The 21,853-nt window shown below is 41.8% G+C and overlaps 1 protein-coding gene across 1 annotated transcript in view; it reads left to right on the forward strand.

Annotated features, from left to right (window-relative positions):
- Nucleotides 1-21,853, forward strand: part of negr1 (neuronal growth regulator 1) — a 134,581-nt gene that overhangs the window by 90,619 nt on the left and 22,109 nt on the right. The window contains exons 5-6 of the mRNA XM_030050179.1: nucleotides 7,362-7,482; nucleotides 10,632-10,780. Coding sequence (XP_029906039.1) covers nucleotides 7,362-7,482; nucleotides 10,632-10,780 — 270 coding nt within the window. The remainder of the gene's footprint in view (nucleotides 1-7,361; nucleotides 7,483-10,631; nucleotides 10,781-21,853) is intronic.

A 21,853-nucleotide genomic window follows, 5' to 3' on the forward strand; every position in this document is an offset into this window, starting at 1 on the left:
ACCACATATGTTTGGATTGTTGATGTTGTGTAGGAAGGCCCTTGCTTCTTTGCTGTATCTGTCTCTTATCTCTTTTGTTCATGCTGATGGCAAAATATGTTTTTATATGAAACCACTGGTTATGTAACCGCCACATTTCCGGGAAAGTTAGAGTGAACAATCCAGACTTGCAGCGCCTTTCCTCTGGCGGCTTTGTCTTTGAAATCCTCACACATCTGGAAGTTTAATTGGGAGACATCTAGCACGGATGGTTTGACATTCTTTGTTTTTCGGCGTTGTTTGCCAGGAGTGTTGGTATGATCTCCTTCCATACTATCTTCATTCACAGCGATGTTTCACTCCTCTTGTCTCGCTGACCGCAGCTGTGCCCTGTATGCTTCTGAGTTTGCCAGGCATTTGTACGCCTCCTTCCTCCCCCAGTGCCCTGCAGCTGTGAATTCTGCTCACATACAGTATTCACCTCGGCCGAGTTTGAAAAAGAGGAGCACCTCACTTTATTTCCTGCTTACAGTAATTGGCCGACAAAACTGTAATCATTTTAAATTAATTATGAGCATGCACATTAGAACTGCTATAAGCAATTACAGCTACAGTATTGATAGACTTCTGAGCCTAATTGAAATGCGGAGGCTTAATGTGAACACTTAAAAATGCTTGACATTGCCCTGTCTTTCTATTTGTTCCAACCCTGTCTTTCTTTCTAAAGCCCCCTTCTTCCACGGCTGCTTCATATTCCAGCCCTGCCCCGGGCAGATATATCCACAACATGGTCCTCTGACTCCCTTGACAGAGTCGTCTGGGGGAGTCGTGACCATCCCTCGTAAATAATAGGCTTAACCTGTTTACTGGTGGTCAAGAGACACACACCTTGCATCTTAATAACTACCCAATATTACAACGTTGAATTATGACAAGGAAGTAAACACAGCTTAGCGGAGTGAGTGTGCTTTTGCATAGCATTAAAGCTGTGTTTCTCTTTTCATTATTTATTAATATGAACATTTGCATACATGCACATATTGGCAGTGGGTTACATATGTGTATTGTATCACATATGGATATGTACATGGTACTGTCTTGCACCTCTATCTTCATTAGTCATTTAGCCTCATATTCAGTGTTAAAATCTTATTTTTCACGAAAAAAACTTTGCCAGTAGGCATGACATAATCCCACTCGTTTCTGAGGCAGTTTCAGTTGTTTCTGGAATTTTTCTGGGAACAAAAATAGATATGTTGAAACAAGGCAGAATAAGGCAGATCAGCCCACTGGGATCAAGAAAAGTATACTTGATTCTTGAAAATTCTGGAAACATGTTGGTTAGCATTGGAAACAAAGGGATTACCTTATCCAATTGGCAGAACTTTTCACTTATTTTAAGAAAAGCAAGATTTTAAGAGTGAATACAAGACTAAGTGACTTAAGATGGAGATTTTTTTTCTGTGCGTATGTGTTTGTGTGTGTGGCCTGTGCATGGTCTGCAGATTTGCAAGGATATAGGGGTGGATCGAAGGTAGAACAAAGGTGCACGTCACAGTTCAATGAAACCTGCTGTTGTTGAGAGTGTTTCTACATTAAACACATAGTCTCAGTTGAGCCGCATTCGCAGACAATTTGCAGCGTTCATTGAAAGACTCTGGCTTACAATTCAAGAGAAGGCTTCCTAGAATTGGATTCTGATCCAATCCTAAGCAGAGTTAAAGCCAGTACCCTCAAGCTGTTTGGATGTAAATCCATCTCTCTACATCTCTCCAAAGCTCTCGTCTTGATTGCTATTTGGATTCCTTACTGCATGCGGGGAATGAATAAATGAACTGAATCTTGAGCTTCTGCTGAATAAATGTTCTTGCCAGTACCTCTTGTCAATAGATTGACACTCAGTGACTCCATCTTTAGAGCCCACTGCTGTGGCTTTTAGCTTGGTCTGCAGTTTCTGTTGGCTCTGATCAGAATAACTTTATGCCAATGACAAAAGGCAAGCGGCTATAAAATCCCGGCCCGCCACCAAATGAGTGTGAATTACATAAGAAACTTTTAGCTCGCCCTACTCATTCATTAATATGGATGTCTTGTGAGTACGCGCAGTTGAAGTTGACATGGTGAACTTGCTTCAGGCGATGTGTTAATGATATTTCCACGTAGCCTGTAGTAGTGTGAGATCTTCATCAGAACAACCCCAACAGCTCATTCATGTGTTTAAGCGGATAGCAGGGGGGCTGTGTGTACCTTGGACCACATGTAGCGTTTAACACAGGCAATAGAATGAATCCCTACTGCTGTCGACCCACACAGTCCCACACACCAAGTCAGTTATTTATATGCCTTGCATTGTATGAAAAGAAGAACACAATGTTCTCTTAGCTGTTCTGAATAGAAATCTTAATGAATTAATAAATCTTGGCCACAGAACCATTCCTGACTGACAAAATAAATAAATAAATAATAGGACAATGAAGCCTGCAGATGGCATTGGGGAACAGTGTCTCTGTGTGTAAGCTGATAAGTCATGCACTGATGAGTCCATTTCTTAATTGCAATGAAAACTCATTTTCAAATCTGGCTGAAGAGGTAGGGTTATTAATTGATCTTTTAATTAAAAAGCCTGCCTGGGTTCTCTTGGCAAACAATAGTTTGTTGCTAAATAAATCATATTCAGTGTAGAAGCACACCAATTAATCATTAATAGTCACATGAGGAACGCTTAAGGCAAGCTACTCAGTGGAGCCCTTAACATTAAGGTGCAACACTTTCTGAATAAACCCTGTCCATTAATATTAGATTAGAGAGGAGGTTAAACGGTGTATTCATCATTTACATGCACGTATTCTCTCACTTTGTGGAGCTGCTCCATTGGAGGCATCATCTTTGTTTTCGTGACAAGGCCTGTATAATGTAAATGTAATGGAAGTTGGTTTATGATCAACCCGCAACTGGCAATTTGTCACCTGGCAGGGCCCTGCAGCGCCTATTCTTCTGTCGTGCCTGTGCTATTCCTGTTCCCCCAACCTCCCACCCCCATCTGGTGGAGTCCAGGCATGATTTACTGCACCACCACAGCATTCTCTAGACTCTAAATTACCTGGATTATTGGGCCTTCATGGTTTTTAGTGCACAACTTTGCATTACTCTCCAAATCCTGATGTTGTATTGCACAATATATGATGATATAGGACATGCCAGCAGGTTCAAATTGGAATCATGGGATTGGGCTGGATTTTATGGCTGTGATCTATCTTCACAGATCCTAGTGCCAAAGCCTAAATTGGAAAGACTTGATATTATTGATATGCATATAAAATCAGAGCATTTTGGACCACCTATGATATTATGGGGGTATTTTTCTCTGTACCAAAAAACTGTATGACTTGGTAGGTGAGATGAGGAATTAGGCCCAAACTATTTTCAGCATTCTCTTCATTTGAAGCGTAACAGCGCTCATCTGGTGAGCATTTATGAGAGGTATTGCTCTTGATAAAGTGGTGTGATTAATGTGTTTCCTCATAGAGCTAGCCCAAAGTCCTCTTATGTTGAACAAAAAAATAAATAAATAAATAAAGCTTTCACTGTACATAAAATAGCTTTGCTTGGTAGTGTTTCAAATATGCAACTTCAGATCTAGCACAGTTAATCCTAGTTAACCATAACAAGTAAGTCCTTTGAGACTAATCAAGAAAGCTCAAGCTTCCATTTAACTTGTCATCAGTCGTAACTTGCCATTTTAAGCCAAGTGGTGATGAATGAAAGGGAGCGCGACTAAATGGTCCTCCTTTCAAAAATGAAACAACAACAACATGAAAGAGCCTTTTTTGTCTCCTCTGGCGGGTGCAGATAGACACTTTTATCTTTTTAACTTGTAACATAAAAGACAGCGGATCTATGTGTGGGGTCTCAAGTATTGACACACACCTGCCTGGGCCACCATGTCGCTGCTCTAGCAACTGTGCCGCACGACAGGCAGGTCACTGTGACGCATTTGGAGGCCTCCAATAATCAATGGCCCTGCACAATGACACCAATGGAGGATTACGAGGACTCACCGTGTCTCTCACAGCCGGCATACCACATCGATTTTTTCATACTTGTTATTGGCTTGTATTTCTGTGAAGGCTGTAGAGGCCCTGTTGCAGATTTTCTCCCCATGTTCTCTTCCTTTTACTGAAGTATTATGGCCCTTTTTTTTTCAGCGGTACATGCTCTTACGGTGAATGTGTTTTGAACGTTGTGATATGGTTTTAACGTGGCTACAGTGGCCTGAGCTTGCCTCGTAATGGTTTCCTTGCTGCAGGTTACTGCTGCTCCTCTGCAGTTGTGCTGTTGGGGCCTGTAATTTTTTTGTTGCCTGTTTTTATGGAAGGGTTACGGCTAATGCTGTTTTTAATTAAAACAGAAGCCTTCAGCTCTACCTCTGAAGCAAGATTGAGCCAGAAAAGTGTTGATTGTCAAAATTCACATATCGCATTGATATTTTAGTGTACACACACACACACACACACACATCTACTGTATGCACACACACATACACATGAGAGTCAGTCAAGGTGTACCAGGTGTACCAGTAGTCCCCCCCGCAGCATGCTATCAGCTTTTCCCACAATTCCCATGATGATAAATGACAAGCAAAAGCCCTAACATCACCTTCACTTGATTCACTGTCTCCAGTGCTTCAGCCTATTTTGCTAGCCATGGAAGAGGCAGAATTACAGCATAATTGGCACAGATGTGCAAGGACAGAGAATCAACATGTACCAATAGTGTGAATGTGCTCATTAAGATGCAGAGAAAGGTTGGCAGAAGTGCATCCATCATCACAGACTGCACTGTCACCCCAGTGTGCCTCTCATATGTGATCATACACTGCATGTTCAAATGCTCACATGTATCTTTCTCACCTTCACACAGATCTGTTGCATCACGCCCCATCAATCTAAGGGATCTGTCATAGGCTGGCAGTAATGTTGTGGTCCAGTACTGCATTCTCCTTATTAGATGTGAAGCGCATATTTTGGCGGTGTGCACAAGTGAACACACAAAAACAGATGAGAACTCACACATATGCTCTAAAGAAGCCTCTTGAGGGTACCGGGAATACATATCAGTGCAGGTTATGTCACCATGCAAGAACAGATCAGATTCAGCCATGTTCATGGGATGGACTCATCTTTGTTTCCAGTTAGAGGCGTTTAATGCCAGGTACCACTTTGGGGAGGATGTGCTATTCAGGACAGGTGCAGCAGTCCTCACTGATGTCATCCCATAGGAACATCTCCAAATGCATTTGGAAATAAAGGTGTGCAGGCGGCTGCCAAGCCATTCCCCTGGATACAGGCTCTGACTGACAGGTGGTTCTCAAAGGCTCATTGTCAGGAATATAAATAGTCCATAACTCACTTTCAGACACGGCATGGCAGTTTACTGCTAGCTGCAGGATCTTCTGTGGGCATACTGGCTCAAAGAGGGCATTTTTTATTTATTTATTTATTTTTATTTTATTTTATTTTATTTATTTATTTTTATTTTTTTATTTTTTTGGAAGGGGGTGAACTTGTGTTTGTTTTTTGGCGTAAGGCATGTTTATGAAAATGTCACGCTGCCCTGTTCCACTAGTTTTACTCGTCCATCATGTGGTAGTGCATCTGATTGGATCTTCAGCACAAATTTGTTATTTTCCAAATCAACATGGCCTCTGGGGAGCCAAACCAGGTTTATACAAGGCACAACATCAGATTAAACTCTACAGCCCTGTGCCTTCTGAATCAACAAGATCTAAGTGAAAAAGGAGGAAACCGGGGAACCGAAGAAGGCGCTTTCTCTGATCCAGGGAAAATAATGTCAGTGGGGATGAAGCATTGTGCACATCCTTCTCTATGAAGAACACTGCCACTTGCAGTAGGCACCACTTGTCACAGAGGGTGTTTTTACTCCATTTACCCTCCATGGCTTATGAATTGATCATTGTTCTGATGATGGCTGATTAACGCCATTGAAAGAAGTAAAACCAAAAGCATGCAGGTTGTTTTTTACTCCCATTATGTAACCAGGGGAAGGATGAGAGGAATTTCTTTTGTCTGGCCTCTTTTGTCTGACCACATATTGTATTCATCAAAATGCTTTTGTCAGAATTCTAAATAATTCCAATTCAATAATTTTATTCCATGCAAGGCTGTGTTAACATAAGCAAGGTAAATATTTGAAGTACAAAAGGCCTGGGTTGCTTGAGAATGTGTCCATATTTAAAGCTGCCTTCCTGACACTAGCAGAGAGATTTACACCACGTTTCAGCACATGAAAGGAGACTCATTTTGCATTCACAGAACCTGCCTTTGCCATTGAGTCTTTGAACTTCCATTAAGCAATTTATCACCATGCAATGCAATTCATTTGATTTTCCTAACCCTCGGCATGGATGCCCCCTCACCCCCCCCTTACCAACGCCTCCATAGGCTCTGATTGTTGAGTTTACTCTACATGTATGCATCACTGACCACCATGCAGGATATTGTCTGTTTGAACGGCCCTGCTCTCCCACTGCTCTGTGTACGACTCAAAGTTGTACTTAAGCTTTTATATCTGTGCTTGTCAGTATTTCCCCACAGGTTGACAGTGTACTTGTGGAGCAGGTTGTAGGCAGAAAGGGGGTTCTTGCCATTACCTGTTGTGGATTATGGATTAATCACTTGTCCAGCCATCATTATCCATCAGAATGCAGTAGTGAACAATCTCCATATGTCAGTCTTTTCACTGCATTCTTGTTAATTTTCTGACGGCTTGTTTGGCATCTCTGACTTTAAAGGTACTGCTTACAAACACTATACGAATGTATGCAAGTTTTGAGCAGATTGCAGGATTTCAAGTTTTAGTTTAGTTTTCACAGTGGGAGCTCTGTGTCATCAGGTGCAGCGCTGCTAGTCTACTGTTCTGAGCATCACAAAATGACAGTTACACTGCCAGCTCCACGTGGAGTGCATGGGGAAAAAATTGTTTTCCACTTGCTGATGTATGATTAAATGACTTGAATATAAAGACTTTGCTAGGGCTAATGCCATTGCAGGGACAATAACATCCCCCCAAAAAAATTAAATTGTGATCAGTTTTTTTTATACTCTCCACAGCAGACACAGCTTTTTTGACATCTTTTTCATCAAGTAATTGAGGAAAAAAGGCCTGTCCCTGCAGTGTGTTTACAAGCAACAGCTGAGAGAACACCCCAGCCTCGTGAGATTAGTCTGGCATGATAACATAGACTAATACTTCCATGCATGCCAGTTTTTAACTTATATTGCAGTAGGCTATGCATAAAACACTTTCCTTTGACTGTCATGTGTTCTCTGCTAATGTCATTTTTTCTTCTTTTTTTTCCCCAGTTGCCCCATCTATCCATGAGATGAAAAGCCATGGTGTTGGTTTGGGACGCACAGCTCTGCTAAGGTGCGAGGCAGCTGCTGTGCCTGTTCCCACATTTGAGTGGTACAAGGGTGAGAAAAGGTAAGGCCCTTTGGTCAGTAGCCTACAAGCTGAACTGGCATTATTAATCCACAAGGTTGGATCAACAACAAAACCTGGGGTGTATCTCCCAAACAACGATGTGAGTCACCGCTTAACCACCACAGAACGGTGGATCATTAGAGAAATAAGTACCTAGTCACGACTGTTCCCCAATACTGTAGTGAGAGCGTCTAAAGTCCACACCACTGCAGTTCCAGTTTGGAAACATGTCTCAGTGTTTGGAGTGTTTAATTTTCTCAAAAGACCATTTCTGCATGCATAGTTCCTAAATTCAGCTCGTCTCATGAACAAAGACGGAAATGATTACTGAATGTTTGAGGCAATTTTGTATGTTAATTTAGGCTAATTATTTCACTTGAGCTTTCTATTGATGGCTTACTGTCTCCAAAAATGTAGCTTATGTCTACATTCTCAAAGTTCTTAGCAGCACTTTGACTAAAATTTCATGTGGGAACAGGTGTAACTCTGCATAAGTAACTCTGTGTTACTCATGCAGTTATTTACCTTTTCACTGATTTTCTAAGGCCTCACCTCCTGTACACATCTTGAATTGCACAGAAGTTTCATTTAGGAATTTGAACATTACATCCTCTGCACAAATTGTATGCCGAGAGATTACATTAGACTACACTAATAGCCTAATGTAAATGGACATCACAATATTCATAAATACACTACCTACAAACACAAAACTGCTTTGTCAACAAGATTGAATTGTAAGTGAAAGATTTGCTGACAAACCTAGTCTTAATGCCTCTATATTCACTACAAATGTCAGTATGATGTAGATGAGTGGAGCTAACTATCCTTCAACTGCAGCTCCAGAGCTGTCATTCTAACCATACAACTATACAATGAACTATGTTTTCAGCAACGTCCAAACTGCTAATGGCAGTCATTACAATGAAACTTACCACCATAATTACACAACAACGCTTTTGGGAAATACACCCCTGGGCGAGAGAATGTTTGGGATAGTTTGTTTTATTTTAGTATAGTTGTTTGTGCAATGGGTGAGACTTGCCATATAGAGTGTGGGACAACACAACGAGTGAAAGAAAGTTTCGGCAATCCTAGGAAGGATTCACAAAGTCAGTGTAGCCTATTTTTGTGTGATTGACAGAATCTCAGCTGCCTTGATAACCTACACATCTATTATTCCAAGCAAGTTAAAACAAATGTCTAGAATTATTTGCAGAACCGTGAGTAACACCGTAGCAAACACTTTTAATAGTCTGAAGTGCGTGGCAACACTCTAGCAATCACCTTGTAACACCCCACAAACCACAATGTACCCACTCAAAAAGAACTTCTTCAGAAAGCACACTTGCGTTTTCTCCAGACAGTGTTGCTAATCTTGTTGGAAAATATTTATTTCACCTGTATGGATGCCATGTAGAAGTGTAGATACAGGATTTTCTTTTCTTTCTTTCTTTCTTTTCTTTTTTTTAAGGAATATTCCAAACAGAAATGTACCATACTTACATTCAGCACTGATGATCAATGAACTTGTTTATACTTGATGAACAAGTGAAGTGGGAAAATTGTGCTTTTTTGTTTTTGTTTTTGTTTTTGTCAGAGACAAAGCATTGGTTAGTTATCCCATTCATCCAGCCTTAAGGGAGAGCCACCATAAGTGTTCCAGCAAGAAAAGTCATTTGTGCCCTGTCCTTACCTTGCATTCTAATGAAATGTTTGCATAACTTCGCCAACTGGCTTAAATCATTCGCGGCACATACATCAATCAGTGTAGATTCAAGTGTCGGTTCTTGAATTTAAAAACCAAATTACCCCCATTACCCATCATTTACCCACTCCTGGTGAGCACAATTTCAATCATCAGCTCACACTGTGCTAATTGTAATTATGGGGTGGATTCAATTTATTCAAATTGCTAAGGAGGCAAGTTGGCATGATTCTAGCATTTACTTAATTCAAGGCCTTGTTCTTTCCATGTGACTTCTTCCGTGGCAATATGTGAATTTCTTCATTCATCTCTCATGATGAAAGGGACATTAGTGTAAGGACTTGCAAACAAAAGAGGTACACTTCATTGTAAGCCATTCTCTCTGCCTGTTGTTATTCCATTATCCAATTTCTGTGTGTGGGAAATGAGATGTCTTTGCATTTTGGCTCTGTGTGGTTGTTGCCATACTATCAATGTGGTGGTGGTGTTGCCAGTTTGTCTCTATCTGAAGTAATGTGACAGTTTTGACAGGCAAATCTTTCTTTTGATGTGCCAGTGCTTTCAGTCTTGAAAGGCAGCGTGCTTATTTGTGTACGTGTGTGTTGGGGGTGGCTCTCACTATGACAGAGGAGTATTAACTAGTTTTATATCGTAGTACAGAGAAGGCAGGCTTACTCACCGACTCTTGCTGAGATTATCAGTGAATGTTCAGCTAACATTTGAGGAAGTCGCCATGGGATCGGGAACAACAGATGCTTGGAGATTTGCTGGACATAAGGTCACACGTAGCATTTCAACTCTGAGTGCTTCTCCATGCCAATTGAGCCAAGTTATAGCTCATGGGGGGCCACAGCATGGCCAAGACAGAAACCTGTCTTCTCACTGGAGATTTTCAATGGTTTATAATGCCAAAAGCCAAACTGTAACAGCAACAACAACCACGCTAATGGAAACAAACCAGACCGTAATGTTCCCAATAATGACATGACAAGGATATGCAGCATATGCTCTTACACTGTAAATGTTGACCTCTACAGACCGTTAAAGATCACCGCAATCAACAGTGTAAACAATTAAACATTGGGCAATTTCGCGGCACAGATGCCTAGCTCAGTTGGGAACAGGATTTATCGTAATGCTTTTGCAGCTGTAGCAAAACGATGAACAACGTGTCGAGTGGCGCCCAGCTGGTTCACACTCACCTCTGGGTCATTCCTCTCTCCTCTCAGTCCTTCAAACCATCTCTCCAAGGCAGACGTGTCAGACCAAAGGATAAATAGATCTATTGAAGAGGGTGATGAAGTACTGTACACCGTGTAGATCCACAGAGGATGATGATAAACATTTCCACCCTTCTTGACTCATGCCACTTTCCCTTTGACACTTTGGTGTGGTGGCCAGAAATAAAAGCTTTATTTGTTGTGATTGTGTTCTGTTTCAGGATTATCAAGGGTCAGGGCATCGATATCAAGAACCTCAGCTCCAGATCAGTCCTCACAGTGACCAACATGACAGAGGATCGTTATGGAAACTACACGTGTGTCGCCTCCAACAAGCTCGGGACAGCTAACGCCAGTGTGCCTCTCATTCGTAAGTTGTCACCGTAACCACATTGTGGCTGACTGCAGTGGTGCGGGCTCAGAGGGCTGAAACTGTGGTGTGGATGTGAGTGGAGGTCGCATCCTCAGATGTTTTTGCATCACCAGTGCAGCATTCTTGCATCCAGGACTTAAGGACAATGAGTTTAAGTCAGTTCTGCAACTGGACGCATCACTGATTGTTTTCTTGTTTCCTGATATGTTGTTTTATACAAATTATGGCTATAAATATGTGTTTGTTTGTGTGTGTGTGTGTGTGTGTGTGTGTGTGCGCGCGAGCGCGTGCGCGTGGTCTGCTTTGCTAAAGCGTGCATTTGCATGTGTATGTACTTACATAGGGGGGTGGACAAAATGATGGAAAAGACACCTGAGAAAGAGGCTTACCTATGTAGTAATGTCATCAAAATTACAAAGGCACCTTAACAGTAAGTCATATTAAGTTAAATGCTAATTATGGTTGCTGCATATGTCAGAATATGTCAGCTTTCAAAGAGGTCTGTGAGTTGTATGAGTTTTCAGAGCTTCATGTGGTAAAGCTATCTAATGTGGCAAGGGAAACAGTATTAAGACAGGATAGCGGTAACAGAGATAGATAGATACTTAACATTGTTGTTATTTGTCATCACAACAAGGCCCCAAAATTACCACAGACACATCTGTGATCCAGTCTCAGCAAACGCTGCATGTCATGCAGCAATTTGGTCTGATGAGTCATCCTCCACTCTTTCAAACAGTTTACATTTGGAAAAAGCCAAAGAACGCCTTCAAACCACAATGTCTGCTGCCAGCTGCTTAACATAGCAGTGTTTCTGTAATGTTTGGGCAGCCATCTTATGGGAGTCATTACGTTCAGTGATGACTCTGCAAGGTCATTTAACAAACAAGGAAAACAAGGCTATTTTATAGGGCCAGGTGCACCCTATGGTGCAAACATGGCTGCATCAAGATGCTATCATATTTCAAGATGATCAATCCCCAATGCTGCGTAATATACAAATCAAGAGTGAGTTGATGATCACCAGAATAAAGTCAAACGCCTCCCCTGGCCTCCCCACTGGATCAAGACATCACTAAACTTTATGGGAACTACTGTAGCTTTCCATCAGCCTCAAAGAACCCGAGGCTTTCCTTCTCACCTAATGTCCTGCTACACACATTTTATTTCTTCTCGGAAAGCGTTTCAAGGAGAATTGGAGCTGTTCTTAAGGGAAGGGGGGAGGCACTCCTTACCGGGCATTTGAGATTCACACATTGTTAGGTGTTTCCATTATTTTGTCCACTCACCATACCCACCAAGCAGCAACAAGCAATGACAACAGGGGGTCGGAAACCATGTTTCCCTTAACTACTTCTTAGCGTGAGGGTGGGGGAAAAATTCTATTTAATGCATTCGCTGATGAAATATGAACAGGTGACTTAAATTATTCACCAGTTTGCGCTGCACCCTCTGATGATAACATTGTCCCTAGCAGGCCAGAGACACAATACATACTCACAACAAGATTTTTCTGTAGAGTTGGCAATTGTCAAAGGAATGCTGTGCTCTCCTGTTTGCTTATGCACAAAGAACAACTTCAAAGGCTCGGCTGAGATCCTCAAATGGGTGATCTTAATGTGACACTAGCGAGGCCTCAAAGGCAGCGTGGCAAAGAAAAGCCCAGAATAGACCGGTGGAGGCAGCTTCCTGTACCGTGCTGTGTTCCCCTCCCATCCCTGTTTCTCTGTTTATGTATCTATCTACCTATCTATCTATCCTCCCTCTCATTCTGTCTCTCTCACACACACACACACACATATTCTCTCTCTCTCTCCTTTTCTCTGTCCCATGATCGTCACTAACGGAAAAGAGGCCAATTTTGCTGTCGCCCTTAATGAGAAATGGCAAGCAATCACCACAGCGCACCCTCACCGCCACATCAACGCAAATAACAAAACCCAGAGGTTAGGTTTCACCGCGGGTGACTTTGGATTGCTATTTTAGAACCAGTCGATAGCTATTGATGAGAAAGGTGGGGAGGGAGGAAGGGTCATGCATATTTGATAGAGCATCATACATTGGGGTGAATTTTAAGTGGCAACAAATGTGTGTGGTTTTACGTCTGCGGCGGAGGCGGATTTTGTCTCGACAGTCTTGAAGCTTTTCGTCATGTTTTGTTGTGGATATTTCCGTGCAGTCGTGTCTTTGGGTGTTTCCGTTGCGCTGAAAGATTTACAAGTTATGCATGAATTGTGATAGCTTCAAGTGATTCAGCAATATCTCTTTCTTTGCAAACAGCCACAAGGTAGAAATAACAGTAAATATACAACAGAAAGCCTGCCACTCAGTTCTTAGTTGCTAATATTACTATCGTTCATTGGGGTAAATCCTTTGTCTTTACACTTTAAGAGAATCACTTTAAATCAATCCCGGAAAAGGCCTGTGATTATCTGACAAGACGAACTGTGACTGTGGAAAGCCTGTGCCATGGAAAGCAAACACTTTTGCCTGCCTTGCGAGGCAGCCACTGGAAGACAGCTAGTTTGCTTCAAAATGAAACTGGGACAATAAACACTATTTGCATTCTGTGTTTGTGCGCGCCTTCTTATGCCTGGACATGGTACGTTCTCACTAATTCCTGTGTGTTTGAACTCAGTTGGACAGCTGTGTCCTGACTGCATGCCATTATCGTGGTTAGAGTTCACTTTTGCTAGTCTGTGGCGGAGCATGTGGGTTTTGGTGCTGTTAAACCATTAGTCAGGGATTGTGATCCCTTTCAGCTAAGCACCACTTTAAGCTGTGTGTTTTAAGCTGCGGTAAAACACAAACTGGGTTCTTTGGAGCAGAAAGAAAGCATTCCAACTCTTTGCCACTACTTGTGAGAGTACACATTTATGTTTTTATTTTACCATGTTTTATGTGTCCTGCGCACAGAGCTTTTTGTACCTTGTTCTCTCTCTCTTTTTTTTTTTTTTAACAACACAATGCCCACTGTCATTAGTGAATAGACAGATGATGAAGTGGGAGGGCACTCATCACAATTGTCTATACTTATAACAATTGTTAAGCTACAGAGGTGTGATGAACTTGCTTGAATAATTCGCATGACTAATGGAATAGAAATACTGACAAAAAATGGGAAGAGAAAAACGAGAGACTTTTTCTCCCTATATATTTCCAGATGGAGTGGCTCTTTTTGTTTTATTAAAACTGAAGCGACTGAACTTGTACAGGTGTAGTACATTCTGTCTTTCACTTTCACTGGCGATCACTTGGATTTAATCACAAGATGCAGCCTGCTCCCAGGAATACTCTCTTCTCCCCATCACCCATCAGACTTCAGAGTGCGTCCGATAGAAAATTAGTTATCAGAATTACGGTAGTATCAATTTTCAGAGGAAATTGTAGAGTAAGCTTTTTTCCCAGATTGTATTAGTCGTTGTATCAAATAAGATATCCCAAATCAAAGTAATCAAAGTGGAAGGAAACATGCACATTTTGACTGGATCAATGCACTGCTACGCAAGCAAAGAAAGATGCCGCTTAACAGATAATAAATAGAAAATAGATGGGCTACAGCTGTCATCCACATGATGCAATTGCACATTCACATGAATTCATGTATCTAATTAACTAGATTTTACAATTTGTACACACAGTATATCATACATCTCTCCCTCTCTCTCTCTCTCTCACACACACACACACACACATACACACACACTCGCGCACTTTTTTATGAATTTAACTGTGGTACGACGACAATCCCCAAACTGACAATCCCTATTTCAACTTCCCATTTCGTGTGGTAGATGGAACTGAACTCGGACAAAAAGACTGAGGCTGTTCACTCCAATTTTCTGAGGACTCCTCTAGCTTAATTGGTCAAGCTCTTATCCCCCAGCCCACCTCGGCTTAGCCCTCGAGGAGATTTTCTCTGCCTATACCCCCTGCTTTCATTTCCTCCTTTCTCCGTTCCCCTCCTCCCCTCAGAGCAGTAATGGGAAGAGACTGACGGGGGGAGGAAAAGAGTAGCTCTCCTTCTCACTCACTGCTCAGCCTCCCTGAGGCAGGCTAGACTCTGCTGGCTAGTTGGTTAATGAACGTCATGTTCGTTTGTCACGCTTATCAATCACCGCCTGTGTAGGTGTCATTTCGACATGTCTCCTCATCTGCCGTTGTTGTTGTTGATGATGTTTGTTCCCACTCTGTGTGATTGTACCTGAGTCATGGAGCAGGGATGCAGGAAAATGGGAGCCAAAGGTGGAACCTGAATTGTGGGTGTGTGATAAGAGCTTATGCAGTGAAATAATGTTGAAGCTGTGTGGGAAAGGGAAGGCTTTGTATTACATTTTGGCACATTATGTTCATTTTAGCGTACGAACACTCCCACCGCTTTTTCCTTTGTCTGCAGCTATCATAAAACCAGGTGGACCCCGACTGTATTCACCTGCACTCTGAATGTGCTCCAATCCCCTGTACAGCCCATCAAAATGAAGTATTTTGACATTTTAAGTTTGTTAATTCCTGAATATTAACATAATGCATAATTGAGTTAAGCCAGTATGATGAGGTTGGAGAAAGAGAGTGTGAGAAGGAGAGGAGACAAATAAATCTATAATATCATTTGTCATTCCAGGATGCTATGTTTTCCAAAAAACACAACAGTAATTATGCAGCATGTACCTATTGTTTGAACTTTTGCAGTCAGAAGGATCATTAGCATTTTGTAGTCATACTGAAATGAGGAGATGTTTACTGCTGTACGGTCATCCTGCATCCCAGCAGGCACTTGGGTCCATGATCCCCCTCACCTCCACCCCCCAACACCCCCCCATTCCCCCACCGAGGCCTGTTGGAAAGTAGACATGCGAGCGGGAATGCAAAAGTCTATCTCTGGATGGCTGAGCCCAGCAGATGCCCATAGGATGATACGCACACTGAGCAGCATTAAAAAGCACATAGGAGGAATAACAAATGATCTGGCTCAGAAATTAATGAAATATTTAACACCTGCTGTTGCATCATCACAGAGGAATAAGGCAGGAAGAGAATGTTGAGTAGCAAATTATACGTTTACCATATGAACATGATCCCAGCATGTATAATGTGGGATGACGATGCACTCAGATGAGTCAGACATAGCTACAGTTGCACAGACTGTAAGCTGTGTTTGTGTATGTTGCAACCATCCCCTTCATACCTTTTCCTTAATCAGTAATGGCTAAAACATTTAGCACAGAATAACCATCGTTTATTCAGGACTGGGCAATATGGACAAAATCAGCTATCATGATGTTTGACCAAATACTGACACAAATAATAATAATTAGTAAAGTGAATATGATGACCAAGCAGGCAGAGGCAATCAATAGAACAGTTAGAAAAGTCTATTAAATTCAGAAAATTGCATTTCTTCACTGTAAATCAGCCTTTAAAACCAGGAAAAGACAACTCTTAGCCATATCACGATGTTCCAGTATCCAAAAACCCAGACAATTTGCAGCATATCACAATATCAATATAATATTGATATATCGCCCAGCCCTAAATTTAAAGGATAGGGATAGTGATCAATTCCAGTGACTCAATAATCACTTCACAAGTGATTTATTGTGCTATGTTTGTTTTTATTTTCATTCATTTGCACTGCTCTTCAGTGCTCATTGACAGTGCCACATGTACTCTCGAAGGTGAAAAAAGCCTTGCTCTCTTTCCAAAAAAGTGAAAGACAAAGCAGTATAACTATGTTATTAATTTGCATGGTGGTTGGCGAAACAGGTCAGTAAAGGCCATAGATTTCTCAGTACCCCTTGAAACATCTTTTTTTTTTTTTTATATATGTAATCAGCTGCCAGCACTCTCTAAAAATATGGTGAGAGTCAAGCTCCAGAGCACTAAATCACTGCATGAATATTGGTTTCTCCAAATCATGTCAAGTTAGTCTCCTGCTTCCTCCATTTTTCTCTGTGAAAACAAAGAGGGTTCCAATCCATGAAATGAAATAGCTGGAAAAGCTAATGTGTTTTATCTTGCTAGTGAGCAAGAGGTCTTCTGCCATATGCAGTACGTGAAATTATGTGTTGCATTGCTGAATGAGAGAAAGAGATTCCAAGCCTGTATGGAACTATGAGGGAAATATTGCATGTCAAAAGATATCATGCTCCACAGTAATAGAGGAGTGTCTGAGAGCTTGCGAAATGATTCACTGGTGAATTCATGCTCAAGTATTAATCAGATAGCACAGGACTGCCTGTTTGAAGAAATGAATAAAAAGAAACTGTCTTCACATATCTTCCACCCCAGGAGTACTTAAAGTGGAAACATTTGTGGAAGAAAAGACGAATTCGACCATTTCCCCACCAATAAACCGAAGGAAAAGGCATATCATTTTATGTCTGAATAAAGATTCCTACACATTTTCCCATTCAAACAGAATGATGAAATCAAATGAAAGCAAATGTCTCATTGTTGCAGGCATAATAGTAGCCCATTTAACTGCAACACAGTTATTACACAGTTGTTAGAACTCTTCGGGAAAGCAACACAGAAAGTGTGTGTGTGTGAGTGTGGAGTGGACAATGGGGCACTCCCTTTTTCTCCGCAATTGAAATTGGTCGTTCTGACTGCCCATGTAACTGGATTAAAATGGAAACCCAAAGCAGGCCTCTGAGTATGCTTGCATGGCCTAGATACCGCTCCCCACTGCGCCCATATAAAGACAGCACTATTCTTTTTTTTTTTATATAGTCATATGTAGCCTGTGTGAATTATAATAATGGCTGCCGCGGTTTCCCATGTGACAGACCCCTCATCTGCTGTGGTGCTTTCCAGAACAGGTGGTATGTACCTCTGTAGGGAATATAAAATATTAGAATAGAACGCCCTTTACATCATTTCTTTTGTCCTTACAGTCTTCACAAAATATACAGCTATATACAACTAGATATGAATAAGCTCAAGTGTATACATGAATTTTGAAAGCCAGAAATGTTAACACTTGACAAAGTCATCGCTGAGTCATTGGTACTGAACAACATAAATGATATGTTATTTTTTTTGCTATGAGAGAGAAGAATCATATATGTTGCAACCCCAATGATCTAGACCTAAGTTGCATCTCTCATCATTATGTTATGCCCCTTTTCCACTGGAGGAGCTGCTCCCAGAACACAGGAGTCTCTTTGAGGAATTAAAAACTTTTACCTCTGTTTGCACCGAAGGAACCCGTTCCTCTTTTTGACCCTGAGGTTTAGTTCCTGGCCCCCAAAAAGGTCCCTGCAACTGATGTAGTACTCTCCACGTTCCTGTAGGTGGACATCGCTGAACACCCCAGACTTGTAAAACAGATGATGCAAGCAGTGCGCAAGTATCATTCCCGCTATTTTCAAAAGCAGGCTCAAGTGACCGGAACCACAAATTATTTAAAAGATCGCTGTATCAAGATATCATTCAGCTAGTAATTGACAGAAAAACATGCTGTTGGTTTCTGGGAGCAACTGCATACCATTTTGCAGTTCTCCAGATCTCCAATACTTTACGTAAAAACAGTTTCCTCTTTGCAGCTCTTGCTTTTCTAGCATCCTCAAACTCATTTTCCACCTCTGCACGTCTCTTTTCCAAAACTAAAGGCAGCATCACAGGGCACAGTAGTAAATAATCATGGACAAGACAACTGCCTCAGCATCGTCTGTCTTTAGTGTTTCACTGTTGTCAGTCTCACACAATGACTAGGCACCTCCTCTTCATTTGCATTAAATTTGCTGTTCTCAGGGTGCGATGGAAACTCAAACACAACAGAAACTTGAGGTACTCACTTTTACCGTAGAATCCTCCTCCAGGACCCAGGAGGTTTGGCCACAGAGGTTTTTACAGAAAATAGTTACTATAGAATAAATGATAGTAAAACCATGATGTAGAACCCTTCTATAGCTGTATCAACATGGACATATTCCATCTTTCTTATAAATATGAATAAGCATAAGATCACAATCTTTGTGTGGCATTTAAGGCATACACTTCAAAGATAAAATAGATGTGCTGCCATCCTGTGTGCTTCCATCCTACATTAAACATGTGTTTATAGCGGGCTGACACACCCGACTGAACGTTTCCGGATGTCGCGTTATTCCATCTACCAAATGCCACCGGTGGCTCAGCCTGAAATGAGTGCATAAGGTAATCAGATCAGGACTCTTAGCTTCCTCCTCAGAAGGATCAAAGACATAGTGGATTTTTTTTTCTCTCCACTCTTCAGTCAGCTCAGTACCCAAAAAGAAGGACACGATACGGAGAATTGAGCCATAATCTATTAACAGGGAAAATCAAATTAAACTAATGTGATTAAAGAACTGCCCAGCAGGTGCAGATGAAATGATGGGTGCTAACTGAGCACGGTGTGATCTCACACCATCAAAGCAAGAGACAGTCACTTATTAAGAGTTCCAGGGCTGAAGCGGGATGAAACTTTCAATCGATCACAAAACCCCATTCAGAACTTCGGCACAGGCCCCCCGCACAGATTTCCTCACCTCTTAGCACTAACCCATGCAAATTCGGAGGCGTTGGGGTGTTGGTTCTAAGCATGTGGAGGCTGCATCTTACCACAGAGACACCGGTCTTAAAATGCATGGAGAGATTTCATCTCCATTCCCTGTCCTTTTGTCCTTGCATGCGTTTTTCTTTTTCCTTTTGCGTCTCCATTCTGTTAATAATACATGAATGTCCTCTTTTTTCCCCCCCTCTTCCCCCCTTTCCCCTCCCCCTGTAGCAATTATTGAACCCACCACCACTAGTGCTGTCTCAAGCCCAGGTCAGTATATGTCACCATGCTGTACACCAAATCAGCAAAGAGGTCCGCTGCCTCGCACTAACCTGAGCCTAAATCCCCTCCTCCATCTTGATTTCTTTCAATTGGCTGGCTTGGATGCCTGCTGGGTGTACAGCTTCATGTTTGTCCTTATTTTATTTTCCTTTCTCTGTTAATTTTGAGTTGGCTCCTAAGGACTGGCTCTGTTAACTTCCTTTTCTTTTTCTTTTTCTTTTTTTTTTTTTCATGTGAACAGCCTGTGTCATTGCAACACCCCTCCCCCTTCCCTCCATCACCCGCCCCCTCCGTCCCCCCTCCCGCGGAGTGCAGAGTAGCATCATCAAAGTGGCTGTTCCATATGCCTCTGGGTCTGATGCTTTTCCTAATGCTGATGGCTTTTTCTCTCTCTGGCTTTCTCACCGCCACCACCACCACCCTCCTCCTCCTCAGCAATGTGAGTTAAATGCAGTGGACATGAAAGGCAGGATGCTGTTGGTGGGAAGGCCCTTGATTTGTTGTGTGCAACAAAGAATCCCTCTTCTCTCTCTCTACCTGGATCTCTCTCCCTCTCTGCACCGCTCTCTCTCTCTATCTGAACTCTCTCTTGCTTCCTCTCCATTTCCTTCCTTTCCTCTTTCTGAAACAACCGGTTGGTGCTGTGCCACCCTCTTTAACCTGTTCTCCTGCTAGTGCTGTTGTTGGTGCTACACTGCTGTCAATGTCGCCCCTTGCCACCCCCCCACCCCCCCACTCGATTCTGCTGCTTTCACATTCCAGCTCCAAGTAATCCCTTCTGCCAGGCCGTCTTTTCTCCCTCTCTAATGGTTTTAAGCAACTCACAGAATGTAATCTCTCATGCTGGTTACATTATTTTGCTTAATACTGCTCGCACACACACACACACACGCACACACACACAGACAGACACATACACATGCACTCTGAGCTTTCACTTACACAGACTCGCAGAAAATACTCACACAGACATGCAAACATTTACACTCAGACAAAAGCACATGCTCCCATATATACAGGCGTAATCACATATGAGTATTGACATTGCATGATAGATACAATGCTGAATCTACCTAGCATTTTTGTGAGTTTTTATCCCCCTCCATGGATCGGCCCCATCGTTTGCTGTTGCATTTTCTGGAGACATAGCCCTGGATTAGCGTTTGTTCGCCTTCATCCCCTACCTGTCTATTTGAGCCAAATATAATTATCCATGGAGATTCTGTCAGATTACAAGTTAAAATAAGCTCAGCAACCACGAACAGTCCTGGCATGGCCCTGAACTCTCATTTGATGTAACGCTTGCAGAACAAATGACAATTTCATGGTCCAAAGGAACACCAGCGGTATCAATCGTGGAGATAAACTGACTCAGCGTCCCGCTGTTCTTGTTTTGTTCCAAGTTCCAAATTGTATTGAAGTTAATTTTTGATGGTGCCTTCACTGAGTGGCTTGGCAAAGGGAATTAGTTTTGATCGCTGCAAGTTTTTATTTTACACACACACTGACACACACACACACACACACACACACACACACACATATATTTATATATATTTATATATACATATCAGATTATTCATTCATTCATTCAATCAGTTTCCTTGTGAAAGAGTTGGAGGAAAGATGTGTCCCCAAGTAAGGAAACAAATAGGAAACAAATTCTAGTCTTTTCAGGTAAATGATTCAGGAGACATGAATGGAAAAATGGCTCCTCCCCCATAGCAACAGCGGCGTGTGTTTCAGCTCTTTGATCAAGGGTAAATAACAAAGAAATCTACAAATCAACAAATACCAAATGACTATAGAGAAAACAGTAGAAATAGGTAATACCAGTTACTGCGCTCTCATGTCTAACCTTGCTGCTGTAGCACCACTCTAATCGGAGTCAGTTCATAGGGGCCAAGTTGTTAATTGTGTAGGGTAATAAGATTCTATTTGCATGCTAGATGTCAGATTGTTTTTGAGTCAGAGCTTGTATATTTGATACCTTTAAGCGACACGGCTGTGAAATCGTTTCTATAAACTTGCATTCAAACAGTAATTTCTCTGCCCTCCTCATGCTGTCATAGCATTAATTTCTTTGCTGGCAGTCCAATTTAGCTGCTCTGTTTTGTTGAGTCAGTCTCACTGGAATATGGATGTTAATGAAGTCAGCAACACTAGTCTTCTGTGCTGATGGTTTATTTCTATGACTGTTTGCGTGTTTTATTATATTATATTATGTAACTTTAACAATTATGTTGTTGTCCTTGGTGTTTGGG

Source organism: Myripristis murdjan, chromosome 4, assembly GCF_902150065.1.
Source record: "Myripristis murdjan chromosome 4, fMyrMur1.1, whole genome shotgun sequence".
NCBI lineage: Eukaryota > Metazoa > Chordata > Actinopteri > Holocentriformes > Holocentridae > Myripristis > Myripristis murdjan.